Source organism: Haplochromis burtoni, unplaced genomic scaffold, assembly GCF_018398535.1.
Source record: "Haplochromis burtoni strain Fernald_Lab_line unplaced genomic scaffold, NCSU_Asbu1 Contig_3, whole genome shotgun sequence".
NCBI classification, from domain to species: domain Eukaryota; kingdom Metazoa; phylum Chordata; class Actinopteri; order Cichliformes; family Cichlidae; genus Haplochromis; species Haplochromis burtoni.
The window spans coordinates 4,433,059-4,452,495 of NW_024582364.1; the positions used below are offsets into that span (position 1 = coordinate 4,433,059).

The 19,437-nt window shown below is 40.4% G+C and overlaps 1 protein-coding gene across 24 annotated transcripts in view; it reads left to right on the forward strand.

Annotated features, from left to right (window-relative positions):
• The window catches only part of obscnb (obscurin, cytoskeletal calmodulin and titin-interacting RhoGEF b), a 69,795-nt gene that overhangs the window by 1,714 nt on the left and 48,644 nt on the right, over nt 1-19,437 (forward strand). For 22 of the 24 annotated variants that reach the window (XM_042219773.1, XM_042219811.1, XM_042219780.1 and 19 more), the window contains exons 2-29: nt 512-1,595; nt 3,439-3,708; nt 3,958-4,218; nt 4,663-4,968; nt 5,062-5,328; nt 5,434-5,540; nt 6,288-6,456; nt 7,403-7,678; nt 7,765-8,046; nt 8,311-8,586; nt 8,679-8,960; nt 9,052-9,327; nt 9,448-9,729; nt 9,822-10,103; nt 11,426-11,707; nt 11,896-12,171; nt 12,255-12,527; nt 12,620-12,886; nt 12,969-13,238; nt 13,323-13,589; nt 13,727-13,993; nt 14,083-14,195; nt 14,273-14,426; nt 14,523-14,684; nt 14,810-14,914; nt 16,880-17,146; nt 18,711-18,980; nt 19,088-19,354. In XM_042219773.1, coding sequence (XP_042075707.1) covers nt 521-1,595; nt 3,439-3,708; nt 3,958-4,218; nt 4,663-4,968; nt 5,062-5,328; nt 5,434-5,540; nt 6,288-6,456; nt 7,403-7,678; nt 7,765-8,046; nt 8,311-8,586; nt 8,679-8,960; nt 9,052-9,327; nt 9,448-9,729; nt 9,822-10,103; nt 11,426-11,707; nt 11,896-12,171; nt 12,255-12,527; nt 12,620-12,886; nt 12,969-13,238; nt 13,323-13,589; nt 13,727-13,993; nt 14,083-14,195; nt 14,273-14,426; nt 14,523-14,684; nt 14,810-14,914; nt 16,880-17,146; nt 18,711-18,980; nt 19,088-19,354 — 7,651 coding nt within the window. In that variant the 5' untranslated portion in view covers nt 512-520. The remainder of the gene's footprint in view (nt 1-511; nt 1,596-3,438; nt 3,709-3,957; nt 4,219-4,662; nt 4,969-5,061; nt 5,329-5,433; nt 5,541-6,287; nt 6,457-7,402; nt 7,679-7,764; nt 8,047-8,310; nt 8,587-8,678; nt 8,961-9,051; nt 9,328-9,447; nt 9,730-9,821; nt 10,104-11,425; nt 11,708-11,895; nt 12,172-12,254; nt 12,528-12,619; nt 12,887-12,968; nt 13,239-13,322; nt 13,590-13,726; nt 13,994-14,082; nt 14,196-14,272; nt 14,427-14,522; nt 14,685-14,809; nt 14,915-16,879; nt 17,147-18,710; nt 18,981-19,087; nt 19,355-19,437) is intronic. The other 2 variants (XM_042219805.1, XM_042219787.1) reach the window with 2 other exon arrangements.

Below are 19,437 nucleotides of genomic sequence, written 5' to 3' on the forward strand. Positions count from 1 at the left end.
CCGTGGCTCACCAATCTGCCCTTTCTGTCCTTCACAGATAAATATCAGTTCAATTCAATTTTTATATACATAGCACCAAATCACAGCAATAGTCATCTCAAAGTGCTTTATACTGTAAAGACTCTACAGTAATAGAGAGAAAACCCCAACAATCAGATGCCTCCCTATGAGCAAGCATGTGGTGACAGTGGGAAGGAAAAACTCCCTCTTAACAGGAAGAAGCCTCTGGCAGAATCAGGGAGGGGCAGCCATCTGCCATGACTGATTGGGGTCAGGGTTAGGTTGAGGGTAGGGCGAAAGGACAAAAGAGAGAGAGGCAGAAATCAACATCGTGACACCAAATAAAAAGGATAAAATAGACTAAAAAAAGCAGGATGAAACAAATGGTTTTATCAGTGTGGAGATTTTTTGCACACATGTTGCTTCAAAGTTGAGTTTGGACTCAATAACTGTTCCAAGATATTTATAAGACTTATAAGATGTGTAATATTTGCCCTTTGTTTGATCACAGGAACAAACGATGGAACAAAACTTGTTTGGAGGTGCCCCCAGGTTTCTCACTCGCCCAAAGGCATTTTCAGTGTGTGTGGGCAAGGATGCCACACTCAGCTGCACAATTGTGGGCAGCCCAACTCCACTGATAACCTGGGAAAAAGACAAGCTGAAGCTGACGTCCGGAGGCCGCTTCAAGACTGTGGAAGATGGAGACGCTTATCGCCTGACCATCTATGACTTAACTCTGGAGGACAGTGGACAGTACATGTGCAGAGCTAAGAACAGCGTCGGTGAAGCTTACGCCGCTGTAACCCTCAAAGTGGCGCTGCCGACAGAGATGTCTCAGAAGGCCCCTGTTTTCATGGTGAAGCCTGCCTCTGCACGTGTTGTTTTGGGCGGTGATGTTGTTTTCCACTGCCGAGTTGCAGCTTACCCTGAGGCCAACTTTGAATGGGAAAAGGATGGGCGCTACCTGGGGGAGACCAACCGCATCAAGATCATTTCTGAGAGCGATGGCAGCACTTTAAAGATCCAGTGCGTACGAAACCTGGACAGCGGCACTTACACCTGCAGGGCCCAGAACACTGTCGGCCGCGCACAAGCTGCGGCTGCCCTCGTTGTAGATGCTCAGGATTCCCACCGCCAAGCTGTAGATAAGAGCAGCTCCCTTCTCTCTCACCTACAGAAGCGCAAAGAGGAGATCTCCATCTACCGCAATGAAGAAAGCAGCGCCTCCATTTCTTCCTCCTCCACGGCCAAAATCACGGATGCTTTCAGTTCTCTGGGCCTGGAACACGATCTGCGAGCATCTGCCCTGGCGAAGCTTCCCAAAGGTGTATTCACTCGTACCTGCACCGTGACTGAGGGGAAACATGCCAAACTCAGCTGCTTTGTGACCGGTCACCCCAAACCCCACACTATCTGGAGGAAGGATGGAACGAACATCAGCGAGGGCCGCAGACATGTCATTTATGAGGACCAAGCTGAGAACTTCATCCTGAAAATCCTGTACTGCAAGCAGACTGATAATGGCCTCTACACCTGCAATGCAACCAATATGGCTGGGCAGACCTACAGCGCTGTGTTAGTAACAGTCAAAGGTAAGCTATTACCATTTTTGAGCAATCGCAGTTAAGAAAATCCTCCTGAAGTAAGTTTTTAGTAAAGATATGTTTGCATACTTCTAATAAGTATGCAGGGTTAATATTAAGGCCGGCTTTACCTTATTTTTTGATAATGCTAACAAATCTCAACTCACTTTCTGTCTGTAGTATTCAGGTTAAAGACCCTAACCCTCTGAAGATACAAATGTTTATAAAAAGCTCATACTTATGTACATATTTAATAGTTTAGAAGTCATGAATCCTTTTCTAGGAGAAGTAAATGGTTTATTTGATGAGGATATTTTGAGCTGCATATTAATTTATTACACTGTTTATAACACTGTCATGGTGTATCTATAATCTGCAGCATCCGTTGTACTTAAGTATCGTGTCCCCCATGCTCCAGTGTGACTCATTTGTATATTTTAATAGTTACAAACTGAGAGCAGTGCTTACTGGGAACTGTAATTACTCTTCTGAATCTTCTGGGTGTTGTTGTTTGCCTTTTAACAACAAGACTGAATTCTGGCTCATGTCCTGAAGTAAGGTGTTGTGTTGCAGCTATTTTCTGCTGGCGATGAGTAGTTCACAGTTGCTAAGATGGTCACTCACTCAGTAGATCACTTTGGCACACTGCTGATGTGACTTCCCTCGGGAAGATGTTGGTCCAGGATATGAAGCTGTAGAGTTGCAGATTTTAATTTCAGATATTAATTTCCAGTCAGTCCGATGTCGAGTGCCAAGCTGCCGATGTACCAGCTGAATTCAAAGTGCAGGAAAATTGGTTCTTTGTGTGATATTTACCCGGCAATTTGGTACTTTGCTGGAGTTTTGCAGAAAGCTTTGAAATGGAAAGAAGTTTTACTATATGTGGCTAGAAAATAAATGGTAGTGTAATGGCAAATACAGTATCCAGCACATGAACTGCATGATAGTCTTTATTTACCATTCTTTACATATGCACTGGAGAAGTCGTTTGCTAATACTCATCCATTTTCTTTAGTGCTTGTCCAGTTTAGGGTTTAGGGTTGAAGTTAAGCTGGAGTCTACCACAGCTGTCAATGGGTGGATAAGCTGGATACACCCTAGACAGGTTGCCAGTCTACCACAGAGCTAACATACAGAAAAAGAAAGCTATTCACACTTACATTCACACCAAGAATCACCAGTTAACTTAAAATAAATGACTCTGAACTTTGAGAGGAAGCCGGAGTGTCCGAGAGAGAACCCACACAGGCAAGGGGAGAACGTGCAAAATTCACACATAAAGGCAGTGGATTGGAACAAGAACAAGAATATGAGATGAATAAGAGATGTTGACAGAAAGGATCCCATTCCTATCAGTGCACCTTATGTATTCCATAAATCTGACAGACTGTCCATGGTGTAACCTGCCCCTTGGATTTGGAGTTTATTGCCACTTCTGGTGATAAAAAGTAATCTTATGTTTGCTTTGGAAGCCATCCTGTATTTGAATCTTTGCAGTGCCTGTTTGGATGTTATTACAACCATGCTTGAAGCAAAAATATTCAGCATGGCTAGATGAAATTAAATCACTTAGTCTTTGGAGAGCACAGTTTAGGAAACATATTGGAAAACATGAATGCAAATGTTAAATATTTTATTTGGCTATACTGAGTGCTCAGGTTGAACTTATCTCACTTCTTAAATCAGATTTTCTACACTTGATTCCTGAATTTAAATGTTCTAGTTTCTCTCACTTTATTGATATTTCATTAGCCTGACATATATTTGAATATGTGGGTAAATACATGTAGAAGTTGAAAGTGTGATGTAGTTCAGCTTTGGTTAAAGATTCTGTCATATTTCCTTGTGCCAGAACCCAAGGTGCCATTCAGGAGAAAGCTGCAGGATGTGGAGGTGCAGGAAAAAACCTCAGCCACACTCATGTGTGAGGTGCCTCTTAGTTCCACTTATACCAACTGGTTCATGGAGGAAACGCGACTGCAGCAAAATGCTAAATATCGCATGGAGCAGGACGGCACCCTCCGTCGCCTCACCATACACAACGTTACCACCAACGACGATGGAGTTTATATATGCGAGATGAAAGAGGGCAGTCGCACTGTGGCTGAGCTCACAGTCCTGGGTACGGCAGAGACTCTTTTTCTTTCCACTGTTCTTCTTCATTGTTTGTGCACTTATCAAGTGTAATTACAATTGTCTATATGGGTTTAATGTAAATATTACATGTATCTCATGTGGATACTTAATGCGACATGACCTGGTCTGTGAACGTTTACTACATTGGACCATTATTTACTGCTATATCTATTTGAAAAATGCAGTTTTCAGTTCTGTTTTCTTCATCTCAAATCAGTTTCTTCTTATATCTCAGGTAACATAACTAAGAAGCTTCCTCGGAGGACAGTAGTTCCTGTTAGCGACACTGTCATCTTCTGCGTGGAGCTGGAACATCCCTATCCAGACGCCTACTGGACTCGCAATGGCGAGAAGTTAAAAGAGGATTCACGTATTTCCATCGGCTGCGTGCTTAGACAGTACACACTCACAATTAGAGATTGCCAGGCAGAGGACTCTGGAGAAGTGGCGTTTGTGGCTGGAGACTGCAAGACATCCACCCGATTCTCAGTTACTGGTGGGTTAAATGTTGTTTGATACATTCTAATGATATCTGTAGTAAATATATACAAAATATCTTGTGGCGATTGATTTAAATTCAATTTATTTTATTTATATAGTGCAAAATCATTTCAACAGTTGCCTCAAGGCGATTTTTATTGTAAGGTAAAGATCCTACAATATTAGAGAGAAAACCCAACAATCAGACAACCCCCTATGACTAAACACTTGGCAACAGTGGGAAGGAAAAACTCCAGCCATCTGCTGCAATCTTTTGGGGATGAGGGGAGGGTGACAGGACCCTTTGGTACAATAATGAACCAAACATTTATTGAATTATACAAAACAGTGTATCTCGATATATTTCTTGTTGTTAGGTCAAATATCAGCATATATTAAATACAAAAGAAGAACTGAAACTAGTACTCCAACTAAATAACATCACAATATTTTTCTATAGCTGCCCGGAAGCATCCTCCCGATCCCCCAGTTGACGCTGTGGTGCAGAACAAAACAGAGTCCTCCATCACCATTCAGTGGTCTCCTCCTGACAGTGACCGCCCTGTCCCCATCAAAGGCTACGTTGTAGAGCGAAGGAAGGTTGGTACCCAAATGTGGCAGAGGTGCAATGCTGAAGAAACCATTGTCACAACAGAGTTTACAATCTGCAGTTTCACTGAAGAAGCTAGCTACCAGTTCCGTATCTCTGCCATTAATGACTTTGGGCAGAGTGCCTACCTGGAGGTACCTGGAACCTTCTACCTTGGTAAGACTGAATTCTCTGTGATTGTTGTCATTTATGTCTATGTTTGGTTTTTGTTCTTCCTTCTTAAAATCCTGTTTGCGGGCCTCTTTTCAGAACCCACTGCAGAAATCAGAAAAGGTCTGATTAACAGCACTGCAGTCTCCGGTGAGGAATTCTCCATCTCTGTCGAGCTGTCTGCTGTTTGCTCAGGCTTCTGGTCCCTAAACGGACGCCTTTTGCGCAGCGGAGCCGACTACCTCATCACCAGGTCAAAAAACATACACACATTGCTCATCCGAGTTGTGACCATGGAAATGAACGGAACTGAAGTCAAGTTTGTGGGTGGAGGCTCACAAAGCAGTTGCATCCTCAATGTGAAAGGTACATACTAGAGAAATGACCCCAGTCCTATTAATTTGTGTCTTTTTTTGTGTTTTTTTTTCTTCCAATCAGTAATGCCCTCTTACAGTGCCACGTTGTTTTCAGCCCCTTCTGTTAGGTTCACCAACAAATCCGATCATCTAGAGGTGGTGACCTGCAGTGCCCAAGCCACTGCTCAGCTGACTGTTGAGGTGTCAGATTACGACACACAGGTTAGTGATAGAAATATGTAAATAATTTGTTTTAGTTTTTGCCTTTACAGACTCTATTAAAACAGCTGTTTTAATATAACGTTTAACGTCTTTTTGAAAGAGCTTTATAGATGTGTCAATAGGATATTTAATTATCCTAATTCTACGTCTACATATTATTATTGTAGGGTCTACCTTACAATATAAAGCTCTTTGAGGCGGCTGCTGTTGTGATAGGGCGCTGTATAAATAAAATTGAATTGACCTGACAAACACAAAGAGCTTTACTTGAGTAATTTACTTAAGTACTGGTTTAATGAACTTGTATTTTAATTTAAGCACTTCTGTGTAGTGTTACTTCCTGCTTCTACTCTACAATATTTTTGATTCAAATTCGACATGATTAATATGCTTACTTTAGGTACCTCAAATTATATTTTGACTATACAACTTGTGCACTATTAGATTACTTAATAGGACTATAACTTTTACATCTGTATACATTTTTTTCATTTTACCTAACACAAAATTCTGTTTTAACTCTTGTGTAACACAACTTTTCACTTTTCATTAAATACTCAAATTTCCTGTGACCGCCTTGTTCTTTGTCCTCCAATGCTACACCCTTGGTGCAGCCTTTTTTGAATAATCTGCAAATGAGACACTTTTGTGTTTGAGTAATTCCAGTTAACATTAATAGCACATGTATGTGTTTGTGTGATCCTAACCTGTTTAATTTGGAAAGCATTTCTGTATTTCTTTCTTCAGGTGGTTTGGACGAAGAACGGACGGGAGCTAAAAATGGGCAAAAAGTATGAATATGTGATTAATGACCGCAAGAGGATCCTGATGGTACACAACGTCACTGAGGAAGATGTGGGCATTTATGATTGTGTGTTACCTGATGACAAGATGTCCATGCAACTCACTCTTAAAGGTATATGTAAAAATTGCAGCTAACTTTACATCATTTATTGCTTCAAGTCACAATTAGGATTTTCCAGAGAGGATTTTTGTAATAGGAACTAGGTTCAGGGTGCAAAACACCTCAAATAATTTACTGGAATGTGAGCTGCTCTGATTGGTTTTATCTTTGAGGCATCAAACTTATTCATTAGCGTGTCTCAAAAGAAACTGCCCGTGCTTTCAAGGACAAAATAAAACGGGCAGAAATGGTCCGCTCTAACTCAAGTATGCTCTCTGTTTATTTTTCTGTTTTTAACTGTAAATGAATTTCCACATTAAGTGACTTCATCCTCACTCTAACCCATTACCAGAGTATTCCTGCCATTAAAAAAACAAAAACAAAAAACCCCATAAAAATGTGAAAGCCTAAAAAATTTAAATGCAAGAAAAAAACATCCATTAATTACAGGTGACATGTTTTAGATGAGTTTTTTCTAATGTAAATATCTCATAAAAACACAAGAACATCATCCACATGTCACATGATATGGACCCACAGCATTATACAATTCAAAGTAAAGTTAAAGAAAGTTTCTTCATCCTCTGCTGATCAACCCTCTGACCTGTGATGTGCTTTCTTATATTTAACGGGTCACTGTAAAGTGGCTGCTATCGGTTGGAATTCATGTATGATAATTTAATAACTGCTTCCTTTTACTTTATTAGAAAGGAAAGGAAAACATGTTTAGTCCTTTTGTTTATTTAAATGTTTATTTTAAATTAATTGAAAATAAATCCTGAGAAGAAACTGCTTCTCAGGCTGGCCCTGTTGTTGGAAGTGGTTGGGCTGTGGCCAACCCTCTTCCTAAACATGAGCTCCTGCGTTAACAATCCAACCAAACTTTTAAAAAAGACATTTAATTTTATTATTACACATAAGTCACATGGTAACTTTTTATTGCTTTTCCCTCCCAAAGATGAACCTGCCAAATTTCTAAACAAAGCCAGAGGTACCATGGGAATGTCATCGACTCTCAAAGGAGATCTTGAGCTGAGCTGTGAGGTTTCATCTGCAAGTGCTGCTGTTGTGTGGAGAAAAGATCAAATGGAAATCACTGAGGACCAAAGAACTACCATCATCTCCAAAGGGACTCAAAGGAAACTCATTATCAAGAGTGCCAAGAAGATTGATGAAGGACATTATTCGTGTGAGACAGCAGCTGACAAAATCACATTCCAGGTTAAGATAAAAGGTAACGCTGCATGATGGCACAAGGCTGGGTTTTTTATGCTGATTTGGGAGTATTTGATGGCACAGAAACTTCTTTTTTCCTCACAGAAACTCCAGCTGTAGCTGCCTTCTCCAACAAAGAGTCAGTCCAAAAGGAAGTGAAGGCCACTCTCTCCCAAAAAGCAACTCTTACTTGTAATGTGTCAGATAGCAAGACAGAGGTGAAATGGTACAAAGATGGCAAGCTGTTGATATCCAGTAGGACCATATACTCAGAAGCAAAAGGCAACACTCGCCAGCTGGTGATTGAAAAGGTGGAGAAGAGTGATGCTGGAGAGTATACCTGTGAAGCTGGAGGGGACAAGCTAGTCTTCAAGATATTTGTCATAGGTGGGACAGCCTGGTTGATTCATTTATATCTAAAGATTTTTAATCTTTATAAATGTATAAAATTCATAGTAATGCTCATGGTGTACATTTAATCATCTAAACCATCCACTATCTTGAAGTGCCAAAAATATACATATTTAGATTTATCATATCATCCTATCAAGCGCTAAGTGTGTGTTTCATATTTTGCCTCTAAATTATTCCAATCATCTGTGATTTTAAAGCTTATGACAGCACTGCTCTTCTTACTTGTGTTACCCTCAGATTCCCAGTCAGCTTTCATCAACAAGGAGTCTATTCAGAAGGAGGTTAAAGCCACGCTTTCCCAGAAAGCCACGTTGAGCTGTGAGGTGGTTGATACCAAGACAGAGGTGAAGTGGTACAAGGATGGCAAGCTGCTGACTTCCACCAAGACAATCCATACTGAGTCAAAGGCCAAGAATCGCCAGCTGGTGATCGACAGTGTGGAGAAGAAGGATGCTGGAGAGTACATCTGTGAAGCTGGGACTGAAAAGCTTGCCTTCAAACTACAGGTGGCAGGTAGGGGCAATGATCTAACTGGTTTGATTCATGGGGCTTGCAGGTGCTGCAGAGAGAGAGAAATTTATCATCCATATTCATGGTCTCCTCAGACACACAGGTCCAGTCAGCTTTCTCTAATAAGGAGTCAATCCAAAAGGAGGTAAAAGCCACCCTGTCACAGAAAGCTGTTCTAAGCTGTGAGGTATCTGATAACAAGACAGAAGTGAAGTGGTACAAGGATGGCAAGCTGCTGAGCTCCAGCAGGACAATCCATTCTGAGTCAAAGGGCAAGAATCGTCAGCTGGTGATTGACAGTGTGGAGAAAAAGGATGCTGGAGAGTACATCTGTGAGGCTGGGACTGAAAAGCTCACCTTCAAACTGCAGGTGGCAGGTAAGATCTTTTGAAATCATAGCATTACTTAGTTTCTATATTTTGAATAAATATCATCTGATGTTTTTTCCTTTCATGACTCCTCGTTCAGAGGCCCAATCAGTCTTCTATAATAAGGACTCTATACAAAAGGAGGTGAAAGTCACTTTGTCCCAGAAGGCCACTTTGAGCTGTGAGGTTTCTGATTCCAAGACAGAGGTGAAGTGGTACAAAGATGGAAAGCTCCTGTCCTCCACCAAGACTATCCACACAGAGTCTAAGGGCAAGAATCGTCAGCTGGTGATCGACAGTGTGGAGAAGAAGGATGCTGGAGAGTACATCTGTGAAGCTGGGACTGAAAAGCTTGCCTTCAAACTACAGGTGGCAGGTAGGGGCAGTGCCCTAACTGGTTTCTAGTTTTTCCTCTCGAGTTATGCGCCTTACAGATATTAAACCTATTTGTTTCTGGACAGCAAAGAATTTGAATTTATTTTCATGGTTTCCATAGACACACATGTCCAATCAGCCTTCTTTAACAAGGATTCAGTTAAGAAGGAAGTGAAAGCCACCATCTCCCAGAAGGCTGTCCTGAGCTGTGAAGTAGCCGACGCCAAGACAGAAGTGAAATGGTACAAGGATAGCAAGCTGCTGACTTCCACCAAGACAATCCATACTGAATCAAAGGCAAAGAATCGCCAGCTGGTGATTGACAATGTGGAGAAGAAGGATGCTGGAGAGTACATCTGTGAAGCTGGGACTGAAAAGCTTGCCTTCAAACTACAGGTGGCAGGTAGGGGCAATGATCTAACTGGTTTGATTCATGGGGCTTGCAGGTGCTGCAGAGAGAGAGAAATTTATCATCCATATTCATGGTCTCCTCAGACACACAGGTCCAGTCAGCTTTCTCTAATAAGGAGTCAATCCAAAAGGAGGTAAAAGCCACCCTGTCACAGAAAGCTGTTCTAAGCTGTGAGGTATCTGATAACAAGACAGAAGTGAAGTGGTACAAGGATGGCAAGCTGCTGAGCTCCAGCAGGACAATCCATTCTGAGTCAAAGGGCAAGAATCGCCAGCTGGTGATTGACAGTGTGGAGAAGAAGGATGCTGGAGAGTACATCTGTGAGGCTGGGACTGAAAAGCTGGCCTTTAAGATACATGTGCAAGGTATGACTCTATGGATGTCACACTTATAATAATATAGTGTAACGTGTAAAACATATTTTAGATCGTTTAATGCAAAGGCTTCTTCACAAAAAAGTGTTTTTGTGTTTGCATTGAATACATTGTTGGTTGCTTCAGTTGTGGGATGTAGTATTTGGTTTAATTTGATAAAAAATTGTTGCAGCCTTTGAGTAGAAAATTGAGTTATGTTGTTCAAATGACCTGCTGAGCTCCATGTTTTGGTCTCTGGTTACAAGATCTGGTATCTTTAGCTGGTTATTTGCCAGGTTCTAGTTATCTGAGTTATCGTGCATTTGCTGTGCGTTTTTGTGTGCTTTCAGTTGAACTGTTGTTTTTGTACAGGTAATTGTACTGTCACCTTACTCCATTATAGTTGATAACAAGACAGAGGCGGAATGGTAAAAAGATGACAAGCTGCCAAATCCCAGCAAACCAGATCACATGGATTCAAAGGGCAGGATTACTTAAATGGTGATTGACAATGTAGAGAAGAAAGATGCTGGAGGTTATATGTGAAAAGCAAGTGAAAATTGGGGATGTAACATACAGGTTAAGTGTTTTAACACCTAAAAGAGAAGTACATGCAAATTATATAACAAAAACTATGTAATAGTTATTGTCATTACTGTTATTTTAGTAACTATTAAAAGTGAATATTACAGTAACTCACTGACTCCTGAATCATCAAGCATCATACATCAATGTTGAATTTATAGAAAAAACTGTTGCAAGACAGATGATTGTCTAGGCTCTTTGTGTTGCTCTGAGTGGAGATGAGCTGAAGGTGGTGGGCACTAAGTTTGGAGCTTTCAGGTGGGGCATTGTAAAGGCGTTGTAAGAAAAAGGAGAGTACTGGAACACAAAGCAAAAACATGACAATAATCATGCTCTTATAATAATCTTTGGTTGTGAAAATTGTAATTTAGACATTATAGTCAATCAGCTGATCTGACTCGTCATTTACATAGATTTATACATTTATAGAGATTTTTTTAAATACTTTATGAAATCTTTGTTTAGGTTTATTTTCCTGACACCTGAATTGAGTAAAACTGGAACAGAAACTCAATGAAAGATTTAGAAATTTTTGTTTTTGGTTTAGTGGAATTGCAGATGTTTTCACATATTTGCATATTTTGTGGTCACGTTAGATTTTAGCTGTTAAATATTGTTCCCTGGTTTTGGCTTTGCTATGTATTTATCCACTTTGTTGCTATGAAAATTGATTTTCTAGGTTATATTTATCTCACATCACACTTAAACTTGCTACATTGCCATGACATTAATCACTGTTATTTCTGCAGAGATCCAAGTGAAGTCTGCCTTCTCCAGCAAAGAGTCTATCCAAAAGGAGGTGAAAGCTACTCTCTCTCAGAAAGCCACTCTCACCTGTGAGGTATCTGATATCAATACAGAGGTAAAATGGTACAGGGATGGCAAGCTTCTGACCACCAGCAAGACAGTTCGTGTAGAGTCAAAAGGCAGGAGTCGGCAGCTGGTGATCAACAGTGTGGATAAGAAGGATGCTGGGGAGTACATCTGTGAGGCTGGGACTGAGAAGCTGCCCTTTAAGATACAGGTGTTAGGTAAGCTCAATAAGTTGTCTCTAGTACTTTCCTACTGTATGTTGATGAGCTTTAAAATAGTGTTGGTGTGTAGTATTTCTGCCAGATTGCCTCGTTTGTATCCAGTAAGTTGAGTCATAGTTGCTTAAAGTTTTTTTGCATTTCACATTGATTGATGTTTTTTTTTTTTTTGTCCATTTGCTGGTCAGAAGCCCCAGCTGGCTTCTCTAACATGGAGTCAGTCCAGAAGGAAGTGAAAACTTATCTCTCACAGAGAGCCACGCTTAGTTGTGAGGTTTCAGATTCCAAGACAGAGGTAAAGTGGTACAAGGATGGCAAGCTGCTGACTTCCAGCAAAGGAGCCCACATGGAGTCTAAGGGCAAAACACGTGAGCTGGTGATAGAAAAAGTGGAGAAAAAGGATGCTGGAGAATATACGTGTGAGGCTGGAACAGAGAAGCTGGTATTTAAGTTGCGGCTAACAGGTAAATTTATTTTAAATATAACATGTTGCCAATGGATTACCACTTATTTGTACAAAGTACTGAAAATAAGTTCTTCTTTCTAGATTTAGCCATAAAGTTCCAGAAGAAATCTGTCAAGGACACATGCGTGGTTCAAGCAAGTGAAAGCATTGTTTTATCCACTGAACTGACCGCAGAGGGCGGTAGTGTGAGATGGTTTAGAGATGGCATGGAGCTCAAGGAGAGCAGCAAGTATGAAATGAAAAAAGAGGGCCTTTCTCGTACCCTGATAGTGAAATCTGCAGAAATGAAAGACAGTGGAACGTACTCTTGTCAAACTGCGGATGATAAACTGGAGTTCAAAGTTCAAGTTAAAGGCAGGTCATAGAAAAGTCTTAAATACAACTCTCATGCATCTGCAGATGCAAGATTTTTCTTTGAACTTTTCCCTCTCATGCTTTCTTCTCAGATTCAGCTTTGAAGTTTGTTCTCCCTTTGAAACCTGCCACAGTGGAACTGGGAGGTACACTAAGCCTGATTTGCGAACTAAATCAAGCTTCAGGGGATGCTGTATGGCACCATAATGGCCGTGAGATTAAACCTGGAGGCAGGTTCTGTGTCAGAGCAGATGGTGCTAGGCGAATTCTCACTGTGACTGGCATGACCAAGGAAGATGAAGGAGAATACAGCTGTGAATGTAGAAATGACAAGACATCTGCTAAAGTCTCCTCTAAAGGTAATTAACTAGTTTAACTAAAAAAACGTCTTTCCAGGATGGAAGCCTTTTCTTTTATATAATTATGCTTTATTCCTTTCAGCACCAAGATTAGTGAGGTTGGTCACCAAACTGAACAACGTGGTTGCAACGGAGCGAAAAGATGCCGTTTTCAAGTGTGCCGTCAGCCCAGCAGACGTCAGCGTCAGATGGTTCCACAACAGTATCCCCATCGTTTCTGGGCAGAAGTATAAGCTTGAGCAAGGTGGTGGCAGCCACTCACTTACCATCACCTCAGTCACTCAGAAAGATGCAGGAGAGATAAGTGTTGATGCAGAAGGCAAAAGCTGCAAAGCTACTCTACAAGTGCAACGTAAGATAATAATGGGAATTATTGTTTAACTGTTTATATAAATGAACACATACTTCCATCTAACATTCTTTGTGTCCCTTCCAGATGAACCTGTGACTTTCAAGAAAAAGCTAGAAAACCTGACAGTGGAGGAGCAAAGCGAAGTGAGGATGGAAGTGGAGCTCAGTAAGGCATCGGATGAAGTCAGGTGGATGAAGAACAGTGTAGTGCTGCAACCTGCAGGAAACATGGAGATTCGGGTAGAGGGAGCTAAGCAGGCTCTGGTCTTCAGGAGTGTGACTTATGCTGACCGTGGCATCTACTCTTGCGAAACTCTGGATGATAAGACCCAGGCCAAGCTCAGCGTGGAGAGTAAGACTCATCAAGATTAATGTTTTAAATACAGAATATGATGTGCATATCATACAAGAAGAAGAATGTCATTGTCATGGCGCTTGTTATCACAAAATCAGTCCTACGTGTTAACACTCTTTTCCTTTTCCCTTCAGTGAAGAAGATCCAGGTAATAAAGGGTCTAACAGAAACCAAGGCACGTGAAACAGAGACAGTAACACTTGAGGTAGAACTCAGTCAGGTCAATGTTGAAGGCTCCTGGAACAGAGACAGGGTCAAATTAAAGTCAGGGCCAAACTGCCATATCACAGCTCTGGGAAAGAAGCACATCCTGACGTTGTCCGGTCTCAAGCAGGAGGATGCAGGAATGATTTCCTTCCAGGCAGAGGGAGTGCATACTTCAGCTAAACTGATCGTCACAGGTAACGGTGGGCTCATGTTTGTCCTGATGAGGTCTAGTTTTCCTAAAAAAAATCCAGTCTAAAAAAAGTCTAATGTGCTGATTCTACAGAAGCTCCTGCTATGATCTCCAAACCTATTATGGATATGAGTGTTCCTGAGAAGGAGAAGGTTACGTTTGAATGTGAAGTGTCCAGAGCGAATGCAGATGTTAGATGGTTCAAGGTGAGAAATTATTACTGTCTGCTGATTTAAATGTGTGCAGTACACATGTAACATTTTGAATAACACCGAATCTGCAGGATGAGGTGGAACTAAAACCGGGAAAGAACTTTGCTATTCATTCATTGGGCCAAAAGCGCACTTTGGCCATCAACAAATGCTCCCCTGAAGATGGAGGCACGTACATCTGCCGTACTACTGATGATAACACTTCCGCCAAGCTCACTGTTCACGGTAATTACTAATTATGCAACAAAGTAAGGAAATCAGTAAGGTACAATTAATCTAGGTTCAGTAAAGTTTTCTGTACTTGGCCTCTTTTTCCTGCAGCCAGAGATATCAAGATCATCAAGAAGCTGGAAGATCTGGAGGTAATGGAGAAGGAGAGTGCTAAATTTGTCTGTGAAATCTCACACGATGAAGTGGAGTGCCAGTGGTACAAAGGAAACACAAAACTCAAAGCCACTGACAACATAAAGATGAGGCAAGAGGGTAAGGCCTCAAGAAATTGGAAAACCATTTTAATTAAGCTAAGCATGTAGTGCTACAGGATTTGCCTTAATGAAGATTGGGAATAACAAGGATGTTTTCACGATGATGTCTGTTTCTAATTCCAGGCAGAACTTATGTGCTGCTTTTCAAGTCTGCTACCCCAGAAGATATGGGTGAAATTAAGTTTACAGCTGAGAAAGCATCTTCAACTGCTAAACTTAAAGTGAAAGGTAAACGAATATGTGTTCTGTGCACTAAAATCACATAACACTGAATGCATGGTTGCATGGTAATAGCTTCTCAGTCCAATGCTGTTACACACCGTGATGTTCAGTGTGGCTGCAAATGGATTATTTCTTCTCACTGTGTTAAGAGCTCTTAGAAAATTGCAAACAATAAAACACACGTTTAAATTTGATGAACAGCTTGACTTCTGTTAGTCGGTTATTCTCCCAGAATGCGTCCACATCATTTACTGATACAAACAATAAAACTTGAGGAAGTATCATTCTAAGAGAGTCACCACATTGTGCCATTCTGCATATATTTATTCTTTCTATTGGTAAGATATAAAATCCATTTGCAACTTCACATTCACATTGTCACTCCTCATTGAAGCTTGATGGCAAAATGAGCACTCAACAACAGCACAGCTTTACAGTTTTATAATTTTATTCCAGAGGAAAAGCATTCTTTTTGTTTTTAATGTGTGATGGCTTATGAAGATTGGTTCTCAAAATCTCCAGCAGTACAAGAATGTGATTTAATTGTGAAACAGATTACTTGTACCCACAATGCAGTATTGTTTCACCAGTGTTTTAGTCTATTGCTATGTGATTTCTTGGCAACATGCTGGCACCATAATATATGTTTTGTGGTTATAAATTAGATATTGTTAGGGCAGCACAGTGGAGCAGTTCACGGCATGAAGGTCCTGGGTTTGAATCCACCACCTGGCCGTGGGCTTTCTGTGTGGAGTTTGCATGCTCTCTGTGTGGCTTCCTCCCACAGTTCAAAGACATGTAGCTGGTGGGATTGGGTTAACTGGTGATTCTAAAGTGCCCACAGGTGTGAATGGTTGTCCATCTCTCCGCGTTAGCCCGGGGACAAACCTACAGGATAGCCTCCTGCCCTATGACACCTATGATAGGCTCCAGCCTAGGCAACATTATGACATCAACAATATGTGGTGTAGATAAGACTTCAGGGGCCTAAGATGCATTTGTGCCAATTTTTTTTGATCGATTGTGAAGGAGGATTTTGTAGGCAAACAAACAGATTTTGTGTGTTATAGTAAGATGTACGGTAGCCCTGAGAAGCCAAACAGACTGCAACTTAAGAAAACACCAGCAATAAGAAAAATGCTGCAAAAGCACGGAAATAGGAAAAACGACAAAGGAAATAGGAAAAAACAGGTTTCCAAAAGCACAAGGAAAGGGTTTCTGGGGAGACAATAACCCGACGGACCAGTTGCAGGAACCAAAATATGCTAAGAATTGTGCTGGGAGACACTTAAAAGATGTGGAGGATCTATCGGTTTTGTGAGGAAACAAAAGATGAAAGGTAAGTGTGTTAGCCTGACTATTAGCCTAAAAATCTGTCATCAGTATTATATGAATCATGATAAAGCACACCTACAATGTTTTGGGTTCCTGCAACTGGTCCGTCGGGTTATTGTCTCCCCAGAAACACTTCCCTTGTGTTTTTTCCTATTTCCATTGTCATTTTTCCTATTTCTGTTTTGTCTTTTCCTATTTCCGTTGTTGTTTTTCCTATTTCTGTTGTTTTGTGTGCTTTTGCAGCGTTTTTGCTATTGCTGGTGTTTTCTTAAGTTGCGGTCCGTTTGGTGTCTCAGGGCCACCATAAAGATAAAATATTTAGTGCATCTGATTTCTATTAGTATGAAAAGATCATTTGATCCTGAAAGAGAATAGCTGTCTAGTTTTGTATCAGTTGCTGTAACTTGCATATATGGGCTAATTTTATGTTAGTGCCATTATATACTCTTTCTTTTTTCTTTAGCTTTTGCAAAACATGTTATATTTCAATGCAAGCATTAATATATCATCAAAAGCATTAATATGCAATACAATTCATATACCATCTGAAATTACTTTAACTTATGCATAGACACCGGCAAACCCCTTGCAGCACACATAATAGTTTTCATTGATTAAGTGTTATTGTTACTGTAGAGCTGCCTGTGAAGTTTGTGAAGCGACTCAGGGATAAGATAGCGATGTATAAGCATCGTGGTCATCTTGAATGCCAAGTGTCACGTGCCAGCGCAAAGGTGAAGTGGTACAAGAACAAGACGGAGATCAAACCCAGCAAGAAGTACGAGATCAAAAGCGAAGACCTGTACCGAAAGCTCACCGTTAATGATGTGGACTCTGGGGATGAAGACACGTATACCTGTGATGCCACTGATGACAAGACATCCTGTAAACTGCTTGTGGAAGGTAAAACAGTGGATTGTGACAATAGTTCATTTTAAACTTACTGCCACTGTAAATGTAAATACTTTCTCATTATATCCTCAGAAAACAAGCCATCAGTGTCCAATTCAATGAGGTGTATGCCAATCTGAAATAGTGTACTAATGGGAAATATGTGTATAATAGGTTGTTAATATGTTATCTCTCAGTTGTTCTATAACAAGCCTAACCTACTAAATTAATTAACATTGAGGTTGAAATTTTAAGATTTTTCTTAATCTAAATGAGTAACTAAATTTTAGTGCAACCTGTTTTTAGTTTTGCTGATGTGTTGAAGTTTTATGTTGGGAATTTTCTGTTATTACAGAAAAAAGGCCTTTGTGCATGTACCACCGTGTGGGGTACAGTGTATGAAGTCACAGGACGACTTCATACACTGTATGAAGATGCGTTGCTCTGGATAAATGAAAGTCTTATACTTAAATACAGTTATTTTGCATATGATGTGTGGTGTTTCCATCCTATAAAGTAAGATTTATAATTCCGAACCCATTGCTAATAGTTGGTAGCGATAATAGTTGCATACAGCCTTAAAAAAAATAAATCCCTTATATGAGCTATACCATTAAAAATTCACATATCAACTTCATTAAATATGGGCAAGCATATAAGCAGTCATATGTGTAAGGTCATTAAACTGTCATATCATATTTGAATATCATTGATGAATGTCTACACATGCTAATAGATCATCCAGACGGTTGTGCATATTTTAGCAAGTCAAGTAAACAATGTGTAGGGCTAGACCAATAAATCCTAACGGTGAATACATCAGAAAGCATCACGACAACATGCTATAAACAAATCGTGTCTGGGGAGAATATTGATGAAGTTATATATTTGCACATCAAACATATCTCTCAATGTGAAGTTTAAAAAAAAAACAAGCATTAAAACAGTACAAATCTGAGGGATGCCTATCAAGATTGTTTGCTTATATTTTGTTTTGACCTTTGAACTCTCAGATATCCTTATCAACCTTAAATTCCATCAGTCTAAAGCTACACTTGTTAAGTGTGGCCTCAGGGTTGGCCTCAATTTTTAGTTCATTGAACATTAACTACAAATTTAAGCAATGAGGTCATCTTAATATAAAAAAGAAGCACAATTTCAACAGTATGTCTCAGTTTTTCTACATGATATAGACATGCTGTTGTAGTAAATTAAATAAATCTGTCAGCACGACTCTTTGGGCTTAAAATTGTAAGTAAATGTGTAACATTACATAATTTCTATTGTTTAATTACTTTGTTGCCACCAGGGAGGTCTTTGTCAACTGGAAACACTGTAAAACATACATACAATCCTTCTTTACATTTTCCAATGTTAAACAACGGGCTGGATTGGAGTCTTCGTGGTGCTGATTCTGGCCCCTGGACTTTATGTTTGACACCCCCGCTTTAGTTCTTGTAAAATGACTTTCATGCAAAAAATGGATGTCATTTCTTAATCCCTGGGAAAGAATGTGAAGTATTTGCAGTTGATGAATTCTTTTCACTGATCCATTCTCTTTTTATGATCCCTCCAGAGCAGTCCATCAGCATAGTGCGGGAACTTAGTCCAGTAGAAGTCACAGAACCCTTTGCAGCTGTTTTTGAAGTGGAAATCAGTATGGAACTGGTGAAACCTCCTGTATGGACTTTGAATGGAGTTGCTCTGCAGGAGGGGCCTGATGTCGAAATGGAGAAAGAAGGCACGATGCACCGTCTCACTTTCAAAAAGACTAAAGCATCAATGACGGGAGCTGTACAGTTTACAGCTGGGAAGAGCAAATCTTTAGCCCAGCTCACAGTTAAAGGTAAAAGTTTTCAGTGTTGTGTTCACACAGAAAATTCTGTATGTATACACAGAAAACTTCCATTAGATTTGAGCTGAGTCTAATCAGTCATTGTTGCTCACATTCAGAGCGCCCACTTGAGATTGCAGAAGCCGTTAAAGATGTTAAGGCGAAGGAGAAAAGTTCAGCCATACTCAGCTGCAAGTTCTCTGCTCCACCCAAAGAGGTTAACTGGTTCAAAGGTCGAGTGCCTCTGGCAGCTTCAGACAAGTACAACATCAAGCAAGATGGTACACGTGCCCAAATTACCATTCACAGGCTGACTGAGGAGGACAGTGGAGAGTACCGCTGTCATTCTGGACCTGCTGAGACCAAAGGCACACTTACTGTTGAAGGTACGTTTTCCAACTTTAAATTGTCAAAAGACTGTGTTTAAAATATGGATGAAGCCACCGTGACGTCAGCCACCTGTTAGTTC